General features: G+C 38.6%; 4 protein-coding genes across 5 annotated transcripts; 1 reads left to right on the forward strand and 3 right to left on the reverse strand.

Moving 5' to 3' along the window:
• Positions 1–59: 59 nt before the first annotated feature.
• Positions 60–5,784, reverse strand: washc3 (WASH complex subunit 3). Its single transcript, XM_007233695.4, has 7 exons — positions 5,596–5,784; positions 5,358–5,456; positions 3,744–3,809; positions 2,328–2,459; positions 1,853–1,969; positions 534–598; positions 60–401 (listed from the first exon to the last, which is right to left on the reverse strand). The coding sequence occupies exons 1-7, from the start codon at positions 5,644–5,646 to the stop codon at positions 308–310; spliced, it is 624 nt and encodes a 207-aa protein (XP_007233757.3). The 5' UTR covers positions 5,647–5,784; the 3' UTR covers positions 60–307.
• Positions 5,785–7,811: 2,027 nt separating this feature from the next.
• On the reverse strand, positions 7,812–16,185 carry cwf19l1 (CWF19 like cell cycle control factor 1). 2 transcript variants are annotated; one of them, XM_015601410.3, is made up of 14 exons: positions 16,104–16,185; positions 14,162–14,246; positions 13,985–14,069; positions 13,791–13,892; positions 13,400–13,614; positions 13,191–13,306; positions 12,936–13,020; positions 12,692–12,838; positions 11,908–12,049; positions 11,568–11,647; positions 11,267–11,476; positions 9,521–9,640; positions 8,388–8,485; positions 7,812–8,287 (listed from the first exon to the last, which is right to left on the reverse strand). In XM_015601410.3, the coding sequence occupies exons 8-14, from the start codon at positions 12,809–12,811 to the stop codon at positions 8,143–8,145; spliced, it is 915 nt and encodes a 304-aa protein (XP_015456896.3). In that variant the 5' UTR covers positions 12,812–12,838; positions 12,936–13,020; positions 13,191–13,306; positions 13,400–13,614; positions 13,791–13,892; positions 13,985–14,069; positions 14,162–14,246; positions 16,104–16,185; the 3' UTR covers positions 7,812–8,142. The 2 variants fall into 2 exon arrangements, with proteins under 2 accessions (XP_015456896.3, XP_007233752.3); XM_007233690.4 differs by lacking the exon at positions 16,104–16,185 and adding an exon at positions 14,872–15,138.
• An 11-nt stretch (positions 16,186–16,196) lies between these two features.
• Positions 16,197–20,448, forward strand: klhl42 (kelch-like family, member 42). The gene is made up of 3 exons (XM_015601411.3): positions 16,197–17,297; positions 18,014–18,207; positions 19,169–20,448. Exons 1-3 carry the CDS (start codon positions 16,531–16,533, stop codon positions 19,624–19,626), a joined length of 1,419 nt encoding a protein of 472 aa, XP_015456897.1. The 5' UTR covers positions 16,197–16,530; the 3' UTR covers positions 19,627–20,448.
• Positions 20,332–22,884, reverse strand: LOC111193017 (uncharacterized). The gene is made up of 2 exons (XM_022671699.2): positions 22,417–22,884; positions 20,332–21,698 (listed from the first exon to the last, which is right to left on the reverse strand). The coding sequence occupies exons 1-2, from the start codon at positions 22,499–22,501 to the stop codon at positions 21,040–21,042; spliced, it is 744 nt and encodes a 247-aa protein (XP_022527420.2). The 5' UTR covers positions 22,502–22,884; the 3' UTR covers positions 20,332–21,039.
• Between the last annotated feature and the right edge of the window lie 1,014 nt (positions 22,885–23,898).

Raw genomic sequence — 23,898 nt, forward strand, 5'->3', positions numbered from 1 at the left:
TGAGCCATATCAGGCTGCTACTGCAGTTTTCTTCTCTTTTGTTGTTGTCAATCCGACAAGTGTTTTTTTTAAGCATTTTATAAGATTTTCTTTCCTCCATAAGTCTGCCTCTGCCACATCTAAGGCACATTTAAGCCACCCATATGCTATTAGTAGCACACACTTAGTCCAACAGACATTTCCTTATCTGTCCACAGTACAGGCATGTACTGTTAGCACATTCACATTGTGCAGAGCTGAACAGGGTTAATGACAGTATAAAGTTCACAACCGGCTCCAGCAGCAGCCGCAGCAGCAGCAGGCTATGTTAGTCGCTGAAAGATGATTCACTGCCGGAACTGTCATCATCCTTTTCTTCTGTCATCTTTTTTGCAGAGTCTGGAACAGGGGCATCTGGTGAACTGAGCATAAAATAAAAGATCCCAGTCAATAAAAAATAGTATATATATAAAAAGTATATAAGGGAAACATGCAAATGTGAGGTTCATATGCAAAAGAACAACAAGAAATTGTGCTGAAACCGTTGTACTTACTCTAAAAGATTGGGGTCCAATCCTTCAAGGATCATTTTGTTTTTTATTGCCATGACTGGGACACCCTTAAAGTAAAGAAGAAATAGATTAAGCTATTAGATTTACCTGCAAGAAAGGTGTTCCCATTACCTTTGACACAAATATTGCAAAACAGATACTGAGCCTGGCTTTCGAATTGAGGCCATGCATAAAGTTCTGATGTCAAATCATCGTAAAAACATAGGGCCCTACATAGCTTGACAGAACTGAATAAAATGTAATAAAATTAAGGGTGAAGCGGTACAGAAAATTCACGGTTTGGTTCACACCTTGGTATAAACCCCACAGTTTGGTATGTTTTATGTACGGTTGGTGGAAACGGTTGGCTGGGATTCTGTACAGCCTCACCTTTTATTAACTTCATAATAACAATGGAACTTCATTATAACCATGTTTTGTTGTAACGGGGCTCGAGCACTTTTATTAAATGTTTGAAACCAGGGTTCTCTCCTACTGTCCTCATAAGAGGCCCCATCTTTTGGATCTTGTTGGAAAAAACAATGAGCCTGATTGTGGCGCTTTTTAAGTACAACTTTACAAAGGCACTTTAACTGATTAAACTACAAATACAGACTAAGCATATTACTAGATGCATTTCAGTGTTTGAGTTCTGAAAGTTCTGAAGAAATATCGGCATTAGATTGTCAAAATTATATTATAATAGTTAATCACGATTCTTATTTTTAATGCTGGAATTTCCCAGTATTATTGTGAGGAGACAGCAATAATAGTGTGGTGTGGTTTAGATCTGGCAGACAAGATTATTTTTCACTTTATTATGATAATCTGAGAGAAAGAGAGAGAGAAAGTGAGGGAGAGACAGCCAGACAGAGACAGAGATAGATAGAAACGGGTCGAGTGAGAAAGAGCGAGCGAGAGAGAAAGACAGAAAGAAAGAGACAGTACAAGCCCCTTACCCTGCGTTCACACTGGATAGCGGGAAGAACGTATCTCCCTGCCAAGCTACAACGCCCAACTGTGTTGTTAACAGTAGTCTTAAGTTTGCTGAATGCTTCACCTCATGCATAAAACTCATCAATCATGGTAAAATGGTTTAAATACAAATACTTTAAAACTGGCTTTTACTTGAGTATTTTTAGCAGCGGCCATTTTAATAGCTTTAATACAGAATTCATCTGGTGTGTGCACGTTGGAAATTTTACAGCAGATTTAATGCATGGATCACCAATTAGCTTTCAGCAGCTAATTATGTTATAAATAATAATAATAAACAATAACTGCTGCAATTTCTCAGTTAAACAAAAGCAACAGTGACCTACCACTTGCACCATTTTGAGATATCTGGCATATCGTGGGTCTTTGGCCACAGTCATCACATTGTCGGCCACTGCCTCCTTTTTCTGCTCCTGTGGGTCTTCCTGAACTTGTGTAGGAACCTGCAAATCATAAATGAACAATGTGCCCCTTAGGAAGAAAAAACATGAATGGCCTGCTCATTGAATTTATCTGATTCCTTTTTTCAATTTGGTATCAATATTCAGAAATGGGTCTGGGCTCTTATTGGTTGAAGCTGTATTATTTAATACTGCAATGATTCAGGTACTTCCTAACAAACGTACATATTTTAGGTACATAACATTTATTGACCTCTTTCAACGCATTCCATTTCAATTTTTACAATTTTAAAGTACTTTTGAAACAGCTCTCTATCAGTTCAGCCTTGCTAATAATAATTTGCCAGGGATAAAAGAGATTGAACATATTGTTCTGGTGGAGCTCTGCCTGAAGTCCTACCTCAGGGGGAGAAGGAGGAAGAGTTGAAGCTGCAGCACTACTGGATCCCACTGATGGCCCATTAGTCTCTGTAGAAGGTCTCTGACCTACTCCATCCACCGTCACATCCTCCAAGCCAGGAATTGAAGACAGCTGTAAAATAATAGCCCATTATTATAAAGAGTCATATTGCATGTGGAAGTACAATAACTTATAATTTAGAAAGTGCATATTATGAACAGTTCACTAATTTTTGTAAAGGGATTCTGCACGTGTAAATTTAGAATGCCTACTAAACCACAATCTCAGAAACAAGACTGTGAGTTTTGTGGGCCACCTAAGAGGGCTAGAAAGAGGGAGAGATGTGGAGAGAGTTTAAAGCTAGAGATATACTTGTTGTTGGGCCATGTATTCAAAGAATGCTTAATGAATGCCTCATGTTTACATACTTGTCTATGTACTACAGACTTCCACTAGAGGGCAGACCAGAGAACAAAGCCTAAAAAGGCAGAGACATAACAGTCTGTTGCAGTTTTTTTTTTTTTAAATAATCCTGATCTCTCAGCACCTGTTTAGATGAGTATTATTTTTCCTTTGTGCAGTCGCAAAACAACAAATAGATTAGGAGTCAGACAAAATATCAATATAGCAATATACTGTATTGTTTTCGTTTGTGAGACAGTATCTGTATTTGGGATCAAATATCAATATATTTACTAAAACATAGGCACTCTGAACTCCCTGGACTCAGCCCCCAATTTGACTTACTTATTAAATTTACTGCTTCATTAATCCACATGATGGTTCTAATAAAATAAATAAGGTAAACTTGCAATGATGAATACTGGTTGTTAAAGTCTGTGAAACTGACATCTATATATAATTTATTTCTGCTATTGCTTATCGTCTACAGTAGCACAGGTGCTGAGAAGTATCGTAGAGATTTGTCTTGGTATATATTGAGTATCTCAGAATCACAGTATCATAATATTATCATCATATTATCATTAAAGGTATCGTGCTAATATTGTGAGATGCCCTGTGGTTACCACCTCTAATACAGATATAAGTTATTGCAGACACTGTATTATAATATCTGTATTATATCTGTATCCCCTACATGCAGTTCACACACAAATGCGTAGTTAACAGCAAGTCTATCTCTAGCTCAAGGTGAACAAGGTGAAGTTTAAAATTCTAAAAATGTGTAGATGTTGTAGACAAGAGTAATGAAAAGGCATCAACAGTTTTTCATTTACATTAAAAGGAACAAGCACTTAAACTTTCTCAACAGACTGTTTAGACATAATGAGAAGAGTGATGTTAGTGCTAAGAGAACTGAGTTAACTTGTAAAAAAGTGCGAAATGTCACATATAATCGCCTGCAGAATCTGTATGCAATTGTCTGAGTTACAAAATATTTTAGAAATGTTTTACCTTTGCTTCCAAAATGCTGAGTGTTGTTTCAATCTGCTGAATCCGTAATGATATTGTTGAGAGTTTCTACAATAAAAAATACACACTAGTTAGTAAGATGATCTGACAAATTCACTTCTCATCTCATTTGCCACAATATTAGACAAATTAGAAGCTTATTTTGGAAGTTTACCTCTGTGGGAAATCTTACGAAGAAACCCTGTTTTACCTTGAATGTATTGACAAACATCTCACAATCATGATTACTTATCTTGGTATCTAAAATTACATAATCATCGTGTGAAACCTTGTATTTTATATGCATTAACCAATACTTACACCATATTTGATCATTTTATCACTCACAGTATATTTTACACGCATTTATATAAAAGATTAATCAATAATCACAATATATCCTTTACACATATAGTAAAACATTGTTTGATCAGGCATGTGACTAACACAGACCTTATTATGACAAATTAACCAACATGATATATAAGGCGTATATTAACACATAGGATCTATTATATGGCGGACTAACCACACGCTGCTAACACAGTAACAAATAACATATAGAACCAATTGTTGGGCACATACAGCTTATGCCTGAAGCATTTAGTTTACTGCATGTTTCTGACTGACAATCAATCATCAGCCAAGTGCACTTTGTACGAACTGAATTGATACAAAAGAGACTCGGGTACGAACAGTGCAGCCTTACACTCTGTGTGTGCGTTGTTTTTCATCTCCCAAAGCGGGATGGGAGCACGCACATGGGGAGGACGACACTTTGTAATTATTAAAACAATACCACACTGTTTTTACCGGACTCGGTCCAGTCATGAAGACAATGCCACACTGTCCGATTGGAGACAGTCAAGGTCAAACACTGGTGGTGTGATCAAACCTGGGAAACTTCAGTGCTAACACGTGCATGCTAACATGAGATGATTTTAACAACGCCTCATCAACAGGCTTTACGTCATTTTGGGGTATAAACGTGGAGTCAGATCAGAAGGGGGGTCAGAACTTATGCTGGGACGGCTGTTAGACGGTCTTTCATGTGTGGGTTCTCCTGGATATTCAGTACTTTGTAATAAATACCTGGTTTGCTTTCAACTTCACTCCATCTGTCTGACTCTCTCTATCAAACGAACACGCAGGGGAGTTGTACCCCGGACGAGAGGTGGGAGTAGCCCACCTTTCATTTTCTTTTCTACAACACCTCTTACCAAGACATGAACAGCCTATATCTTCCCAAAATTATCAAGAAAATGTTATACTTATGTGGGAGTGTTCCACAAACCTCTACCCTGCACCTTTTTCTTAACATACCTGATTTAGCTAAGCTTATTTACCGCCCTTTCAGCATTGTAGGGGTGAATTAAAGAAGTAAACACACTAAAATGTGCAGGGCAGGGAGCCTCCAAGACCAGGGCACTGAGAGAGACAGGTCTAGATTAACGTTTTTAGGAGATCATTACTGTAAACGGTCTGGGTCTGGGTCCTTTTCTTTTGGGGGATTTTGCTAAATTATCAACACATCGTAAAGCAATTGAATAAAAAAAAAGTAAATGCAAAATATGGAAATAGGGTAACGTAACCAGCTATTTCAGAATGTTAACCCACCTCTTCACAGACAGATGAGAACCGGTTGAGGAACCGAACCGTGTGAACAATAAACTGATTGAGGAAAGCGACGATTCTTCTTTGCTGAATTGCAGGAACCTGAACACACACACAAACACATAGACACACACAGGTTTCAGCAGAGAGACTGAAATGACAGCTCTCTGATCTGCTACTCAGAGAGTAAACAAGCCCGCAGCTCCAGCTGTAACAGCGCAGACACACAGACCCTCCTCACCTTGGTCAGATCCACTCCCGAGCCCACTATAGGTAACCCGTCCTCGTCCATATTAATCTGATCTTGTACTGTTTTATAAAGCTAATATAAATGATCTTAAGCCGGTATAAATTCCGCTCTGCAGTTCAGTATTCTGAAACCATCGTTCCTCAAGTCTCTCATGTGACTTTAGTATGACCCGCGACACTTCCGCCTGCAGAGAGCTCCACTCCAAATTAAGAGTCCTGGTTTACAGGCCTGTTGGAAGCGTTTTCTCAAACCAAATCTAGGATTTTCCTGAGCAAGGGGGTCACAATATTCACGGAGGGGACAAGTACTATTTCACCAGTCACGCCATGTTCAAACACTTGAACGCACTTTATGTAAGTTTAAACAGTAAAATGTTCAGTGTTCATTTTGCGCAATAAAATAAGATAAAATAAATATCAAAATCTGCCATCAAAATGCCTTCTAAAAATACTAACCATCCAGTGATAAAATATTCTAAGATGGGAAGTTAGCTTGTTATTCTATTAACCAGCATAAGGTATGTTTTTTTCTGGATAGCCAGCTGCTTTTGAGACGGATTTTCATCATCAAAAGGAATTTAAGAATTAACAGGAAAATGTTTATGTTGCTCATTCAAAACAGAAAAATATATACCAAATATATATTTTTATATATACGTGGTTGCTTTATCTTCTTTGCAGTTATTGTTTCTTGCTTCTAAATGCATATATTTTGCAAATTTGATCGCAAATTTTATATTTTTGGGTGAAACTTCTGGCACAAAATGAGCTGCATTTTTTAATATTTTACATGCATTTTTTTGTATATAGAGAAAATATTCTCATACACAAAGCATATGATCAAACCCATTTTATTCTTTTTTTAATTCTTTTTACTTTTGAACAAATACTGTCAGGTCCAAACATTAAAACGTCTCTTCTATATAAGCTTGTATTACACTGGACATTCTTATTAGACTAATTGGCGCCTCTAGTGTTTGGACATTGAAATGCATCCACTAATATTTGATTGGCCCTCTTGATCAATGGACAGATGAGTGACAGGACAGGGGCCCTTCTGGGGGCCAATCAGTTTTTTTTTTACCTGGGGCCAATGCCCCTAGAACCGACAGTGTCACAAACATTTCGCTCAAGTTCTCTTGAGCCGCTGCCAGAGATCCTCTTCATATTAGGCTACATACGTCTGTTATGTTCTTGCTGGAGTGTGACGTGTGCAGTGGTGATGGATCACATATAATCCGATAGGGTGTCGGAAGGTTATATGTTTATACTTCTCATCCAACCATAATCAAATTCACTCTGTATGGATGGAGAGATTTATCTGGACAGAGTTTTTTTTAAACAAGGAGAAGCCAGAATGAAAACAAGCTAAAAGAAAATAGGAGTAATGAGGCTTTTTTTAAATATAAGGAGTAGAAGTAAATAGTTGTCTGAAAAAAAAAAAACAAATTACTCCAGTAAAGTATAGATAACCAATATTTCTACTTAAGTAAGGTAACAAAGTATTTGTATTTCATTACTTGGCACTTCTAATGCCGATAGCTGTAGACATGTAGGTTTATCATGATGGAGCCAGTGAGTAAACAGCGAAAGCTCATGTTGGAGCAGCAAGGAACAGGTAAAGAGAGAGATATTGCACATAGGTGAGTCTCGGCCAAGCCTTTTTAAAACTGCGAAAGCTAAATGGCTGATTGTAAGTAACATTGGGAGGATTTCCCTCTGTTTCTCTCTTTCTATCTTTCCATCGCTTAATATTTGGCTATAAGTTGCTTCATAAGTGAAGTTCATTCCAGGTATGTGTATGTACTTTAATAAACAGTCCGTTATTTGGCACAGATTTGGTTTGAATTATGTTTTACAATGAGATGCATAAATCAGAAACCGGTTTAAGTCGCATTTGCTAGCCATAAAAGTCACAAATCTAGTGGTTGTCTAGACTAGTGTTTACTGATGACTATAGAATGGCAATTTTTTCCAGATTGTGTTTCACCTTTAATCATGCGATGCTCTTTAGCATGTCTAAGGTGTGCCTGAGACAGAATACTATGATCACCTGGGACATCTTGCCTTTTTATATTTGTTTTGTTCTAAATGTCATTTGCTGATGTTGAGCGTGTTGTACAAAACATTCACAACATCCTGATGACTCAATTCTTTAAGAAGTATTTCTAAAAACACAGATTCCAAGCAAACATCAAACTCAGTGTCCACTGTTCAAAAAGTATTTTAATAAACAAACACTTGGTAAAAAGAGGATATTCTTGACTATACAATGACTATGAACAGGTTCTTCCACAAATTCCTTTAAAAACAATAGTCAAGAAAAACTTCTTTCTGTAATATTTTCAACAGAATCCATCTCTGGTCAGTTCAAATATTAAGAGCAAAATGCTGGGATGACATCAGTTTAAAAACATAAAAAAATGAAAATATGTACTGAAATTCTGCATCTGTGTTTGGAAAAAAAAATCAGACCAAATGGGTCATTTTCAAGTGTGTTTGTGTGCATTGAGAAATGTGTTGGTTACTGGCAAGATTCTCAGTCATCCATGGTGAAGTCAAAAGCCTCAAAACCAGAGCGGACCTTTTTTGCCAGAGCCTCTTCCTCTTCCTTGCTGCTTTTACAATCTCTCCAGTCTGACCGCGTCGGAATGTTCATCACTGCCTCGCTTGCCAACACTTCCCTGGTGTAAATATAGCACATATTCATAAACTCGCTTTGCTCAAAAATTAATGTGCGAGGTTTATTTGTGTACAAAGACTCTTTCAAATTGGATTGTTTACCTGCCAAACTGCAATGGAAAGTTCTTCTTGATTCGGTAAAACAGTTTCTCTCCTGTGTCCAGTTCCACATAGAAGTAAGGAGTTCCTGGTGGAGCAATCTTTAAAACAGAGCAAGGAAAAAAGCCAGATTTAAACTTTTTACTTCCAAAAATTAATAAAAACAAATGTAACACTTTTACTCATTATTCAAAATTTCTTTTGATCATTATTTTAGCCTGACTTAATACTAACAACCAAGACCAATACAAAACAGGATACAGCATGTTTATACTTGCCCTTCTCAAATGCTGAAATTCTGCATTGATACTAATGAAATGTGGCTTGTTTGTTAATAAATTTCTTTTTTTATTACTTTTCCAAGAGCTAATGAGCAGAGAATGTTTTAATTAAAGTGAGAGGACTGGAAGGGTTTGGGTTTCACAAATGCTTTGCCCTATACATAAAAAAGCATTAAAACTATCATTCAAGCTACAGTATGTATACATTTAAAGGGCTATAGTTACTGCTCTTGAGTTTTTTTTACACCTCGTATCCAGGGTTTTAGAGAGTTTTGTCACTTGTACTAAACGAATGACTCTGTACCCAGGACCGATTCTGGGCTCATCTGGGGGACAAGAGGAACTTTTCGCCAAGCTGTGGATCGATTGAGTTATTCCAATTGTCTTTTTTCTGAATTAATAATTGCTATTGGTTTTGTATTTTACTCAAATAAAAACACTCATACATTACGAAACAGCATCAGTAACTCCTCTGATAAAGTGCTGTTTGCATTTTTCTCCAGGCAGGACGTAGCGTTTGGCTCCACATTACTCCAGTGTATAAGCTTGTTATGCTAACTGGCTAACGTTAGTTAGCGAGCTGTGCCAGTGTGCTTTTTTGGCTGTACTGTTTTACACAGCACTCCACAGCGCCTCTTGTGGTATGGCGGTATATTAAAAATGCATACCGGTTTTAATTTCCCCTCTGGTATAACAGATGAACCAGTATACCACCCAGCACTAGTGTGAACCCTGATTCAACTTAAGTTTCAGAAAACCTTGGAATACATGTTAGGAAATTATGGAAAAGGCAATAAAATTATTCTTAAATGACCTTTACTCCTCACTTTTCTGTAAGTAAGTGGCTAAATGTACCTGTTTGAGGTCTGTGTGCTCTGGAATTTCCATCAGTTCCATCTGCTGCTCCTGAGCCTGCACCACGAAGGCTTCCTTAATGTCCTCCGTACTGCACTTCTCCATCGGCACAGGCACCACCTACCATCCAGAGGGTGACATGGGTGGGAATTACAGTTGGTACACTTGGTAAACTTTCAGACTATAGTCGACTATTGTGTTTCTAAAGTAAACACATGCTAAGATTAAAAGACAGGCACTTTGGAAAACATGGGGCTTAGCTACAGAATAATAGGCTTTGTAAATCCTGTTCAGGCTAATCATTATTTCTACTCATAATACTATGTTAAATCTGATGATGATGATGATGATGGTCATCATTGGGAGCTTGGAGTCCCTCAGACTGGATTGCTCATCAGGACAGACTGCTTGTCTGCTCAGACTTAAACTGATGATTGAATGTATGTGAGCCTTCACATGGGGAAGAATAGAGCCTTTTAAAATCTCCCTCATACTGCAGATAAGTTCTGCCAGGCCCAAAATCATAATTTATGTGGTGCTGCTGGACTGACCCTGGGTCTCAAGAGGCCGCCCGTTTGGGCAGCAACCACAAATGCAGGCTACTCCTAGGGTTGCAACGGTATGAGATGTGATTTTCACTGTATGATTACTGTCTCAGAAAACATCACAATATCACAATCCGCAAGCATTTCATTGTTAACCTAAACCAATAACTGAACAGTAGGGCTGCAACAATTAGTCGTTATATTCAACACTGTTGATTATTACATTGGTCGACTACAAATTTCATTGTCGACTAAACGTTAACTTGTAACAGTCCTGCATTGCGCAAAGCGCTGGGGACGGAAGCACAATGGGAGATAGGTAAATGCCTCACTCACACAGTTTACACTGAACTCAGTTTGTGTCTCCAAAAGTGCCCAAACACAACAGATTACATATTTAATCACTAAACATCAGTACTTTCCACATTTAAACAACATTTAGACATTTAAATGCCTTTTAAATCTGGAAGACACGGCAGAAAAAAAATCAATCACTGACTAATCGAACAAATAATCATCAGATAGTGATCTACTAAAATAATCATTAGTTGCAGCCCAACTAAAAAATTAGCTGAGCTGGATCTTAGCTGATAGCTGTTTACAGGCCAATGGCTTTTTAGACAGGGTAACACTTTCTGATCACAAAGATATGTTTATCTTGACTGTAGGTTATTTGGAACATATGCTATTTAACATATAGTAGCAAGTTATCCGCAATGCTAACAGCTAGTCTCAACTGGTTAAAGGCACAATGATTTCAGCTTCAGCAGGCTGGGAGTATGTTACATGCTAACTGTTTTCTGCACTGGATTACTTGCTTACTGTTGTTATCAATGATGAGGAAACCCATATTCATTTTGGGGATGACCAAATTATGACCACTTGCTGCTAATTTTGTTTTTCTTGTTTTGTTCATAGGGATGAAGATCAAATCAGTTTCATTTCTCTTCTTTTTTCTACCAGTTGCTGAGATTAAGTGATGGCTAAGGTGGAAAGGTGTTATGCATGAACATTTTCTGTTCTCAAAAACACTGGTCAATCAAACATCCATGATATAATAACCGTGCATTTTTATACCATGGTATACTGTGAAACCATTTACCGCTGCAACCCTAGCTACATTCACCCAGTATTCCTCAATAGAGCCAAACACAGAGACAATATAGGACTATATAGGACCCCAGTACAAGGAGGGAAGCACCTGTAACTGAAGATGTTGGCTGCGGTAGTTCCTCTCGAACAGAACGCAGCGCTGACCACGGCTCTTATGGAATTTCCTGACAGCACTCTTGTATTTCTCCAGTTCATCTACAGCATCTGATGGCATATCCACCACAGACTGGTAGTGTCCGATGGGCAACAGCAGCACATGGTCAGGGGTGAGGAAGCCCTTAGCCATTGCCATGTAACACTGTGGAATCAAGACACTCTTGTTTAATCATCCTGTTATTAAAACTGGAGCTGGAGTCAATGTCTGTGAGGATTACTGGGGGATAACTTACATGTGTCCCAATACTGATGACCAAGTGCTTCTCCACCTCAGGGCTGGCTAAACAGAACCAACAGGGTCCAGTAGGCTGAGCTGAGTGTTAGAGGAGACTATTATTATTAACCAACATGTGAAATAATGTCAGTTATGTGAAATAAAGAAAAGAAGGTAAATCAGGTTGCACCGATTTGTTTTTAACAGTCAATCCTTTACGGGACAATTATGCAAACAATAGCAAAAATCATGCAAACAATAGCAAATGTATGCCAATGACAAAAATATTCACACATATTTATTGAAATGCAAATTCAGCATAATTAATAATTAGTTTACGATAGGTGTGTTCAACTCACGGGGTTTGCGGTGCTGCCTAGGTTGACCAGATCTGTCGTCCTCTGAATGCCGCTTCCGGCCTCCACCCTGGTTGTGCTGGTGCCGGTGGTGCTGCTGCTTCTTCTGGCCCAGATCAAAGAAGAACTGAGAAGCAGGCTCCTCCTGCACAACAGAGAAGTTTACCCACAGTCTTTAATCCACACAGGCAGTGATACTTTAAAACAAGATGCAGAACAAATGTACATGAACAAAAGCAAAAAAGCAAAAAATGCCCAATGGCATTCCCTTTCAATAGGAAATCTTTATTTAAAACTCAGTGTAGTCCAATACTAGGCTTAATCCCTGTCTGGGAAACAACTCTGTAATGTTTTAAGAGTTCATTCTATTTATTTTTATTTTATTTTAGATTTTAAGTGATGGTAATTTAGTTTTATTCAAATATTTCTATTGGCTTTTTATATTAAATGCAAACATTATACATTCAACGAGACATACTCCAGAAAAGAACAGTAAATAATTATAAACAAAATTAAAATAATGACAGTAAAATGTTACCAACAAGCCTTACAGTACCACCATACTTAATATTATTATTGTTATTGTTATTATTATAACAGACAAATTAAAAATTGTTATATTTAAGGCTTACAGAGACTGTCAGTTACTCCATACCTAGGTGTATTCATCATGTCTTTGGCAGGAAATTCTTCAGGATATAATTAAAAAATGACTGCCACCTAAAAGTTAATTCAAAACTGTGCTAGCTTGAAATTTAAAAAATATCCAACAGTAACATATACAAACCTCATCGAGTACAGATGGAGGAGGCTTTTCCATCTTGCCTTCTTTTAGAGATTTCCTGTAAGGGGTCTCTGTCACATCCTGAGGCTGTTTGACTAATTCTGCAGCATCCATATTTTTCATCGGGACAATGTTAAAAGCATACAAGTACTAAGAGAAACAGCCACAAAACAAAAAAAATTTCAGTCATATCATCCCGTAACTCAATCTTCATTCACAGTATGTGGGCAAAGGGAAAATGTTCTACCTTTTTCTTAGCAGAATTGTTAACTGTCGCCAGTGCAATGAATCGACTGACATGCTGTGCATTTTCTTGAAGAACCAAATGGTTTCTGTTTAACAAAAAAGTACAAATAGAACATACAAACAAAAATGACAAGATTACATAAAGTTGTAATCTTAATAATGTTAAATATCATGATACAAGTTCTAGTTTTGACATTTAAAACAGTCATTTTGTCACACATTAAAATTTTCAGAAAAGGTTGAAAGTGTAGCTAACCTGTATGGCAGTCGTTCATAGTGAACACCTTCCAGTGCAGCAAAGTGGTAGCGAGGTTTCAGCTTTTCTGCAAGATTTGCAATGGAGGAAACTCCACAGAACTTTGTGTCAATTTCCTAAAAGAACAACAATAAGTATAAAATTTAGACAGGTCTATAAACATTGCCCACTAATAACTTTATCAACTTTTTCTACTACAAAGTACTTACAGGATTGTTGCCAAACTGCCACACTCCTCTAGGCCACTGAGAGGTCAGGAGAATGTCAACTCCTTTAAACTTCGAGTTGGACACCAGGGGAGTGACCAGAGCTATGAGATCCTTTGCAGTAAAGCAGTGAGCAGGTGCAGGCTCATGTTGAGCCTCTCTGCCACTCACATATGCAATCTGAAGACCTGAAGCTCCTGTGAAAATTCCTCTGCGCCCTAAAATTCAAAACATGATGTACAGGAGTCAACAAACAGTCTGCACGACTTTCTTTCTTTCTTTCTCTCTCTCTCTCTCTCTCTACATATACATACATATATACATATATATATATATATATATATATAAAACAAATAAGAAACAAACGTAAATAAAAATAAGACAAGCCTCTTACCCAAGTAGATGATATTTTCAGCCAATTCACAACCATCAGAGCTGGAGAAATACTTCACAGTCTCCTGACTTGCAGCCCCCAGAACGTATGTGTGGATGGGAGCTGAAGCAAAACATTTCTCCATTTTTAATAAAAGAACTGAAGGCTGATTTCAGTTATGTAAATTCAGGTTCAACAGACAATGAGTAAAATACCTTTTTTAGCTCCAGACTTGTACGCCTCCCATTCTGTTTCAGCCTCTGGAGAGGTACCAAAGAATTCACCAACGCATAATAATAACTGTTAAAGAAATACAAATTAAAATAAAAGAGAGACTGTAATAGGTGCATCAACTTCCTTATTTAACCAGACACTGTCCAAAACAGACTTACATCAAACTGCCCGCTCTTTTTTTGGATTGTGTTTACTCGGTTAAACAAAGCAGTGATTTTGCCTTCGACGTCTCCACAGGCAAGCCTAAAGAAACACAAACCAAAATTAGAGAAGAGCAAAATATATTATTTAAGAAAAAGAAAAACACCTATAAAATTACTATAATTCGAGACAACTTTATGAACATCAAACAAGGGTGTAATATATCACAAAAAAGTAACGTCTTTATTAGATTTTTTTTCTTTAATGAAAGCTAGACTTGAGTACAAACTATAGTGGATTAATCTTGTAAAAAAAAAGTATATTATAACTTAATTTCTATTATTTGCATTTTTATTATTTTCATATCTCAGCACTGGATTTTATACTGACTACATTTATCAAAAACGAAATTATAAAAAAAGAAGAAAAAACGACATATAATTACCATTTTAAACTAGGCTGACTTTTATTTTGAAATGGTATGTAACGTAAACGCTAGCTAGCTAACGCTATTCTTTAAAACCCTGTAATAAAAATCAATTAACTCGAACTAAAGCTAAGGTGCACAATTAAAAAATACTTTAAATAAAGAACATATTAAAGTGAATTGCGCTGTGAAATCAACAATAAACGTTCATAAGAACAGAAACAGCAGCGCGTGTTCTCAGCTGTGGACTGACTCGGACTAGTGTAAATACAGTAGTGAACACAGTGAACTCTCTCTCACACTCTCAGAGGCTTCTCCCCCATCCCGACACACACACAGCGCGGCGCTGGAGCTCTGATCACCTCCCTTCTCCTGATAAACTAAGTTACCAGTTTCCCTCGAGCTGCTGAAGTGAAGCTGTTTCTCTTCTGATTTTGAAACGCTTTCAGGGTCCGCTCACAAAATACAGCCCTACTCCACACCGGGGAAACATCCTGACCGGCTCGCGGCTCAGAGTTACAGCAGAGACGCGCTTCGGCTAAATACAGTAACCTATAATAATACCTAAACACAAGGCCTCGATACACATTAATAACCGTATAAATCAGCCGAGAGAGCGGAGATATTTACTGCAGAAATTAACACAGAAAACTGTTCAACCCCTAAAAGGTTCCACCCGAGAGAGTTATCCTGCTGAACCAACATTAACATTTAGTGTTTCTTCCGTATCAATCATGCGCGCTTTAAACGCACAATGTGCTTATACTTGTTAAAATGAGCAGCTTGATATTTTGTTGTACATGTTAAAGCATTTTTATTTTATACAAAATTAATCAAATTAAACGTTCTAGAAATCGTGCTAGTGTGTAAGTTGGATATCAGGTTTCAAATATCGACTAAAAAAAGAAATGCGCAAAAACGGCAGGAGAGCAGCTGGCTGTGTCCAAAACCAAGTACATGCTACCTACTACTACTTAGACAATAACATTGTAAAGTGAGAAATATAAGATTATAGAAATTGTGAATTTGTAACTAAAAACTGTATAAATGTATGAAATGTTGAATGATATTGAATGCAGACTTTTTTTTTCATAATGCATGCAGAGCACTATAAGCTGCTCCTCTAACATAACCACTGTTAAAAATGGTCTAGAACCGCCACTAGCTAATAACCAATGAAGAAAACACAAATAAGCACTCACTGCTAGTGCTGAACTCTCCATACCGAGGTAACGCCAATACACATTTCCCTTTTGAATCAGATACAGAGACCCTTTAATCACTACATTGCCTTCTAAAAACACAGTGAGGCAGCGTAGGCAGCAAAGCAACGAGTGAGCAGTGTTGTTTATGGGTTTGAGACACAGACTGAGTGTGACGTAGGAACATCCCGAGACCAAAACAGGAACTGGTTTAAATGGACTGGCTAAAAGGTATGAGGAGGTAAACACGCTGGGTTAGCTAGCTGTATAGTTTTCACTGTGTAATATTAACATTATCTCTCGACATGTGTTCACAGGAGGGGCGCTCACAGGCAGTGGAGGGGAGCAGGTCTCTGGTGCAGGGCTGCTCTCTGTCTGGAGCTGATTAAAGGAGAAGATAATAATAATGCTAACGGTAACGAGCGTTAGCTCTGTGTTCAGCGCTCTGTGTTCAGCTCTGCCCGAGCCGATATGGAGCACAACCACAGGATTTCACACTCGCCCGTCTTATTATTTCTCCCTCTTAGTCCACAACTTAGTCAGCAGCTAGCGAACACGAGTCGAGTCTGGAAGCAGAGTCAGCCCTTAAGCTCCGGGCCCAAACATTTCCATATATAGTTATATAGCTCGGCTTCAGAAGAGACGGGACTCAGCAGTAGAAGCAGGAGCACCAGGAAAAGCTGCTGGAGATGTAAACCTGATCTCGCCCACCAACAAGTGCCCTTTGCCTTCGTCACATGCCACAAACACCGTGACCATGTCCGCTGCAGAGCAGATCATCGAGATCGTGATGGACGACAGGACGTACAACGTGAGTAAGAGCAAGCTGATCGAGAAGAGCGACTACTTCCGCGCGCTGTACAGCTCCGGGATGAGGGAGTCCGGGGAGGACTCGGTGCAGCTGCAGGGCCTGAGCGGGCCCGGCCTGGAGCTGGTCCTGGAGTTCATCAACACCTCCAAAGTGCAGGTCGCCAACGAGACCCTGGAGGACCTGATCGAGACAGCCTCCTTCCTCCAGGTGACGCCCATCCTGAAGCTGCTCCTGTCCGAGATCCGTCTGGAGAACTGTGTGGAACTCTTCAAGCTCTCCGAGGTCTACGGGACCCACGACCTGCGGACAGCCTGCCTGAAGTTCATGTGCTGCCACTTTCACCCCATGCTGCGCAGACCCGAGTTCCAGCTCCTGCCCGCCTCGCTGAGGGAGCAGGTCAGGCAAATGCGCATGAGGGGCACTGCCACGCTGGTGGCCATAGGAGACTTCATGGGCACCTGCCTGGACCTCGCCGACCAGGACGAGCCGTGGTCCATGCTGAGGTACGGGGAGGTGGAGCAGCGCTGGAAGCCGCTCGCTAACAACCTGCCCCCAGACATGGTCAACGTCCGAGGCTACGGGTCCGCGGTGCTGGACAACTACCTGTTCATCGTCGGCGGCTACAGAATGACGAGTCAGGAGATCTCTGCCGCCCACTGCTACAATCCCTGCAAAAACGAATGGCAGCATATAGCACCCCTGAACCAAAAAAGGTATCTGCATCGTTCTGTCAGGCACAAAGGAGAAAGTACTGGATAAAAAGTCTATACAGTGACATGGTTTACTGTAGAGAAATCATATTTCTTTCCAGTGGTGAAATCTGTTTTAGACAGGGTCAGTGTATTCATGACCATTTCGAGTAATCAGTTTTTGTGGATAAGCTTCTGCGATTCTGTAGAACAGGGGTCTCCAATTCTATCTGCAAGGGGTAGGTTCGACTGCAGGTTTTCATTCTATTATTATTATAGTATTATATTATATATTATTATTTTTCTCCCCAATTTAGAAGGCAAATTAAACAACACATTCACTCATTAGGACTCCCCTTGTCACTAGTAATTCCCCCAACACTAGGAGAATGAGGACAAGCACTCACCTCATCAGACACATGTGTAGCCAACCACTGCAGGAAAGTGCAGATACTCTGATCACCTAACAGATGCCAGTGTGGACCATCACTGGGTAGCATAAACCAGGATTCCAATTTTTATCAATTAATCAGTTTTTAAATACTAATAAAATGTGATTCTATTTCGCTGGATTAAAAAACCTGCTGCTGCACCATCACTTTGTGTATAAGATTGGACACCCGTGCTCTTGAACAAACAAACCATTCCAAACCATCTTAATCATGCAATTTTGTTAATTATTGAAATTTCTCTGTTCAAAAAGGGCTCTTCTTCTTGACCAGTGTTATGTTTGTATTTAGGGCAAACTTTAAGCTGGTGGCTGTGAGTGGGAAGCTGTATGCAGTGGGCGGACATTGTTTAGGTACAGTGGAGTGCTACAGTCCTGAGCAGGATTGGTGGAACTGTGTTTCCTCCATGCCTGACCCTCTGGCTGAGTTCTCTGCCTGCGAATGCCAAGGAATGATCTACGTCATGGGAGGCTACACAGCCAGAGGTGCGTACACGGTCTTTCTAGAAAGAGGCTGCTCACATAAACAGGAGCTTGCTTTGCGATATCAATGAGTCACTGCAAATCAAAGTATAGTGGTTTGAGAAGAACTTTGGGAAAGAACTTTTCTGGAATGGTGCAGTCCTGTTGATGTTTTGTGCTGAGTTGCTTGGATTAGTCACTTAGTCATCAGCAATGTTAGTCATCAGCAATGTTGAATACTGCGTGTCACATATTTAAAAACAGGAAAACAAGCTTTCCCAACAAAGATTAGGGTACTAAAGCTGTAAAGGGTGGGCCAACATCATGTTAAAACGCATGCATTGACTCAAGTTAATGTGTGCACAATCATTTAGTATGTTTTCGCTGTGTGATAGTTCATACAAGATTCAGTTGATTCCAAAGAATTTGACTCTACCTCTGGATATGGTTACCATAAATGTTCTGTTTTGCACAGTAAAATGCTGTTTATGAATGCAACTCTCTGTTGTAATTATTGTTGTAATGATGGTTATTCCTTGCCCTTCTATTATGTATTATTGACTGCTGGTTCTTGTTCTCCTATATTTTATTGAGAAACATGATGCCGCTTTTGTTTCAAATCATGATAATCTGAATTCATTTATTTGTTTCATTTACCACAAGTCCTAATATGCCTGGAATGTGATGCAGGCCTAAAATGCAGGAATAGATGTATATATTAGTAATGAAATTAAATTGAACAGATGTGAAATATATTGGGCTCATACTGTCTGCAGTAAAGTAAATAGGATTCATACCTTGTGTTAATAGACAAATGATTTATAATACAATTCATATACATTTTTGCCAGTATAAATAATATTATTATTAATAGTATAAAAATATTATTATGAAATCATGTAGTTATTATATGAAACTTAAAAATACAAATATATTTCAATTCAAGTTTGAATTAAAAAAAAATATCCTTTCTTTATTCTTGCAGACAGGAACACCAACGTTCTGCGCTACTGCCCCACCTCAGACACGTGGTCAGTGTTCCGTACCTGCTCAGCACACGTACGCAAGCAGCAGATGCTCTCATTGGAGGACACTATCTACCTGGTGGGTGGCTACACACACGAGCTGGAGTGCACAGCCAGGGGTCAGCGGCGGCCCAGCCAGACGGAGGATATGCTGACAGTGCAGTCCTACAACGTGCAGACGGGGGAGTGGCTGCAGCTGAAAGAAAACACATCCAAGTCGGGCCTGAACCTCACCTGCACACTCCACAACGACGGGATCTACATAATGAGCCGTGACGTGAGCCTGCCCACCAGCCTGGAGCACCGTGTCTTCCTCAAGTACAACATATTCTCTGATGCCTGGGAGGCCTTCCGGCGCTTCCCTGTACTGGGTCAGAACATGCTGCTGTGCTCCCTCTACCTACCCAACGTCCTGTGAGCCGGAAAGCACGACACGAAAGCTGGTCTTCTAAAGCAGCGGCCAAGGTTGCTAAGATGAATGGGGCTCAAAGACTGATTGAAGGTTTCCCAAAAATTGAGGTCAATGACTGTTGTTTACACTAATAACTAAGGAACTATCCACCATACCTCAGTGAGCATCATGTTAGGAGCATGTTGCTGAGGTACACTTGCATTAAGTATAGGGCTTATGCTGTGTGTAAATATACTTAAAACACTTTCTATGGGAGCAAATGCACTGTGCAATACATTTGTTCAACTTGCACAAAAACTACTAATGGCAATGCATGTACTTACAATCTGTATTCCGAATACAGACATTACAAATGTACTACTGACGCACAAGTCGATTGGCAGCAAAAGGCTTTGGTTTTACATGGCCATAATTATGATGGAACACTAAGAGTGTGATAAGGAAGCATAAATAGTCTTAATAACTACTGCTTAAGCTTTATAAAAACCTTACCTTATTATAGGCCTTGAATTTTCAGGCCTTTTGAGAAAAAAAAGTACAAAGAGCTTGACCAAAACAGCTGTGATCTTGTTTTGAATGGATGATGTTATGAGGGCCTAAAAGTGGAAGAACCAACAAAAAAGGGGCAAATATACAGAATAGGTGGCCCTCCTGAATGCAGTTCTATATATATACTTTTGTTTTATAATTATTTCAAGGTTTCTTAATATCTTGTTTTTTTTTTTTTTTAGTTTTTTCCAGCCTAAAGGGTGACAGTGTTAAATATTGCCACAGATGCCTTGAAAAAGAATTTATTTTATGTTCAATAAAATATTCAGGGGATGCAGATATAGTGCCTTTTTATTTGACTTTTTTCAGTGAACATGTATTTAAATGAACATGAGTCTCTCTGTTAACGCCTTCTAAAATATTTTTTGGAACACAACCTTTTTAAATCAGTATTTACAGTCTGATTCATTTTCATTTGAATCTGTCATTTTTCTGACAGATTATTGTTGGTGATAGAAATGCTGAGGCCCAGCCTTCATCTGATTCAAGATTGCATTTAAATGAATTTTCATGTTGCATATGTATTTATGTGTAATTTATATTTATTTAAGACTACATGCATGTTTTTTTTTTGATAGGTTGACCTGAACTGGTCTACCTTATTGTTAATATTAGCTAAACCACTCAGCCTGCACACCCATGATTCTATTTCAATTAAAAGCTGTTTACTTAAAAAAGAACAGTTCACTAAGGATTCACAAACGTAGCTTGCACTCATATTTCCGACAGAAAACTAAAAAAAGGCTACATCACATAAAATCTTTTAAAACATCATACATCAGACACCAAACAATGAGAAGGCAAAAAAAAGTAAATTTGATCAAATCTATGAACTAACAGATATTAAGATTATTTAATATATTTTAAAGATTAGCTTGTTTTACAGCTAACTGGCCTGCAATTAGCCATCTTCTGGTCTTTGTTCATTCCCTCTGGTGTGCCATCACAACTGAGGTTACTATCTACCTGCTTGGCCTCACACAGAAAGTCCATGTCTACAGAAAAGACCAGCTGTCCATAAGCAGTGTAATCAGAGATAGAGCAGCACCATATAACGTCCACTTCATCATCTGTAGAGTAGACTGGGCAGATGGACCTGATGAAATCATAGTCCCTATAGGTTACTGTGGTCCACTCCTTGTGGTTCAGGCCAGCTGTAAAGAAGCTGTCACTACTTGGGTGATCTGCAGTGACACAGCAGTCACTCTCGGATGGAGCCAGCAGAGGGGGCAGTGGTGAAGCTCTTGATGTTGATGCCTGGCAGTCTGTCTGGGGCCTGGGTTGACTGTATAAATTGGAGGATAACTGTGCTCTGGTTCGATGAGGTAGGCTGAGGTCCAAAGGGATGTTCTCCACCCATATTAGGATTGTATACAGAAGGATGGGGACATTTCTGTAGCCCATCGCTCGATGGTTCAGCTCAGGGATGCTCAAGGCCAGACTCTCTATGTTGCACTTTGACAGTTGCTTGTCTCCTGTGTTTGTCACTCGCACCAGTGCAGTGTGTGTTTCATACCACTGCTCTTTCCCTGCAACATAAGAAAAAAGCAATAGAAAACAAGTCATTATTTTGTGTTAAGACCTGTCACAGTAATTAGATTATTGATATATTGTACAATATATTGATACGATCTCTTTAAAGTCTCTGAAGGAGGCCGGGCTCAAATCTCTAAGCCGAGATCTATTGTGTAGGAAAGGTCTGGAATGTGTGCAATGACCAATACATCAATAATAGTGTCTTCATACACACAGAATAGCTGCAGGTGAAGACTTGTGGCTAATAGTTTATTTTTTAACAGCATTTCTGCTAAAACCTTGAACTGGCTGTTCAATTTCCACAAACAAACAACTCTTAAATTCTAAATTAAATAACTTAATTATATTAGAGGCATAAATGACAAATATTGTTTATCACAATTATTATATCATCTAAATAGTTTCACACAGGGCCAGGTTGATAAGGATTTTTTTTTTCTTTAGTAAATTAAATTGTCATATAAAACAGCTTTTTATGTTTATGTAGGTGATCTTTGTCTGATATTAAAATGTGTTTGTTAATCTGAAAAATGTTAATCTGTAAAAAGTATGGTAAAAAAGCAAAAACAATACAAATCTGTTTTGGGACAAATACTGTTCACAGCACTGTAAGTTAAGTTATTGGACTCAGTTTCAGTTAAACAAAAAAACAGAAAACAAATAAACAGGTAATTTTGATTTATAAAATAGAATAAACACGTAGAGACTAACCTGATTCTGTGGATGAAGGACCTGAGGCAGTGTAGTAGATCAGCCTCAGTAGATATCTCTCAGTAAAAGGTATAAACTCAGCCATGTTTCTCAGAAGTCTGATTATGATTTGAATAAACACAGCCTGACCTGGGGCTGTTTTTATTTGTATCTATGGTAATAAAACTGTTAAAATCTAATATGTTCAGTTTAGTAGTGATATTAAACTGCAGAACATTTTATATTTGACTATTTTACATTAAATCCCAAACCCTAAAATCCAGAGCAAGAGCAGCTCTGCAGCTTTTAGAAACTGAGAATTCATAAAGAGCTGCTGTAGAGAACAATAATAATGGCAGCAGATACAGAACAGATAAAATTTAACTGTTTAATTGTGTGGAGGGGGCTTCCCATAGGGGTTTCTAATAAAGTGGCCAGGGAATTTAAATAGCTACAGGGTTGGGTAGTAAAGGAATACATATGGCTATGGCGTTAGCTAGCTAGCTATGTAGCTAAGCTAATCAGGATGTTAACTGTAATTCATTAACAGTTACATGTAATTCATTACAGCAGCTAAAAAAATTTAAAGTAATTATATTAAAGTTATATTTTTTTCGGATGTGATCACTCTTGTTTGTTCTTATTTTTGTGAATGAGTGAGTGTTTATTGCTGCTGTGTTTAGCTGGGACTTTTTATTTCTGTTTGTGATGAATCACACGGGGCTAGTTTAGAGCAGAGCTGTGGGTATAGAGCGGTTAATGTGTAACAGCGCCCCCAGTGGAGGATCTTTACGTTCCCACCCTGAGACATGCAGTAAAAAGACTTCAGTATTAGACATGTTTAAAGAACTTCGTTTATAAAAGCGTGAAGGAAAGAAATATCCCCCTTCAGTGTAGAAGAGCCTTTCGCCAGCAAACACTCTCCCAGCTCTTAAAGACTTCACTCCAATTTAAAGAAATAATTAAAGGTAAGATTACGAATATTTTATTCAGTTTACCTTACCCAGCTAACGCATGCTAACCTAGAACAGCTAACTTAGTTATATGGTGCCATGATATATAGCTGACTGCATGAAATGTTTAAAACTTTCTTTTGTTGTGCAGGTCTCTATTTTCCTAATATTTTAGTATTGATATCTGTCTTGCAATCTAAATAATAATAAAAAAAAGATCTAGGGTTGCTGCAGTTTTTCAGGTTTAGATTCAGCAACAGTATGTGCTGAAAGAATGAGGTCAGCTGACTACCTGAATATACTGAATATAGACCAGGTTATTCCATTAATGGATTATTTTCTTCCCTGATGGTACGGGCATATTCCAAGATGACTATGTCAGGATTCATGGGGCTGGAATTGTAAGAGAGTGATTCATCATTTTCACACATGGATTGTTCACCACAGAGCCCAGATCATAACCCCTTTTAGAATCTTTGGGATGTGCTGGAGAAGACTTTGTGTAGGGGTCAGACTCTACCATCATCAATGCAAGATCTTGGTCAAAATA

Source organism: Astyanax mexicanus, chromosome 2 (genome assembly GCF_023375975.1).
Source record: "Astyanax mexicanus isolate ESR-SI-001 chromosome 2, AstMex3_surface, whole genome shotgun sequence".
Classification (NCBI taxonomy): Eukaryota; Metazoa; Chordata; class Actinopteri; order Characiformes; family Acestrorhamphidae; genus Astyanax; species Astyanax mexicanus.

Excerpts from the sequence above, each read along its gene's own strand:
- LOC111193017 (XM_022671699.2), bottom strand. The coding sequence starts at position 22,501 with ATGGCTGAGTTTATACCTTTTACTGAGAGATATCTACTGAGGCTGATC. Across the intron at positions 21,699-22,416 it reads TCCTTCATCCACAGAATCAG|GGAAAGAGCAGTGGTATGAA; the intron begins GTTAGTCTCTAC and ends CTTATGTTGCAG.
- washc3 (XM_007233695.4), bottom strand. The coding sequence starts at position 5,646 with ATGGACGAGGACGGGTTACCTATAGTGGGCTCGGGAGTGGATCTGACC. Across the intron at positions 599-1,852 it reads ATCTCAAAATGGTGCAAGTG|GGTGTCCCAGTCATGGCAAT; the intron begins GTAGGTCACTGT and ends CTTTACTTTAAG. Across the intron at positions 402-533 it reads TTGGACCCCAATCTTTTAGA|TTCACCAGATGCCCCTGTTC; the intron begins GTAAGTACAACG and ends TTTTATGCTCAG.
- cwf19l1 (XM_007233690.4), bottom strand. The coding sequence starts at position 14,894 with ATGGGGGAGAAGCCTCTGAGAGT. Across the intron at positions 11,648-11,907 it reads TAGGCAGCACCGCAAACCCC|CTCAGCCTACTGGACCCTGT; the intron begins GTGAGTTGAACA and ends TCTAACACTCAG. Across the intron at positions 8,486-9,520 it reads AGCACACAGACCTCAAACAG|ATTGCTCCACCAGGAACTCC; the intron begins GTACATTTAGCC and ends TCTGTTTTAAAG.
- klhl42 (XM_015601411.3), top strand. The coding sequence starts at position 16,531 with ATGTCCGCTGCAGAGCAGATCATCGAGATCGTGATGGACGACAGGACG. Across the intron at positions 17,298-18,013 it reads GCACCCCTGAACCAAAAAAG|GGCAAACTTTAAGCTGGTGG; the intron begins GTATCTGCATCG and ends GTTTGTATTTAG. Across the intron at positions 18,208-19,168 it reads GGGAGGCTACACAGCCAGAG|ACAGGAACACCAACGTTCTG; the intron begins GTGCGTACACGG and ends TTATTCTTGCAG.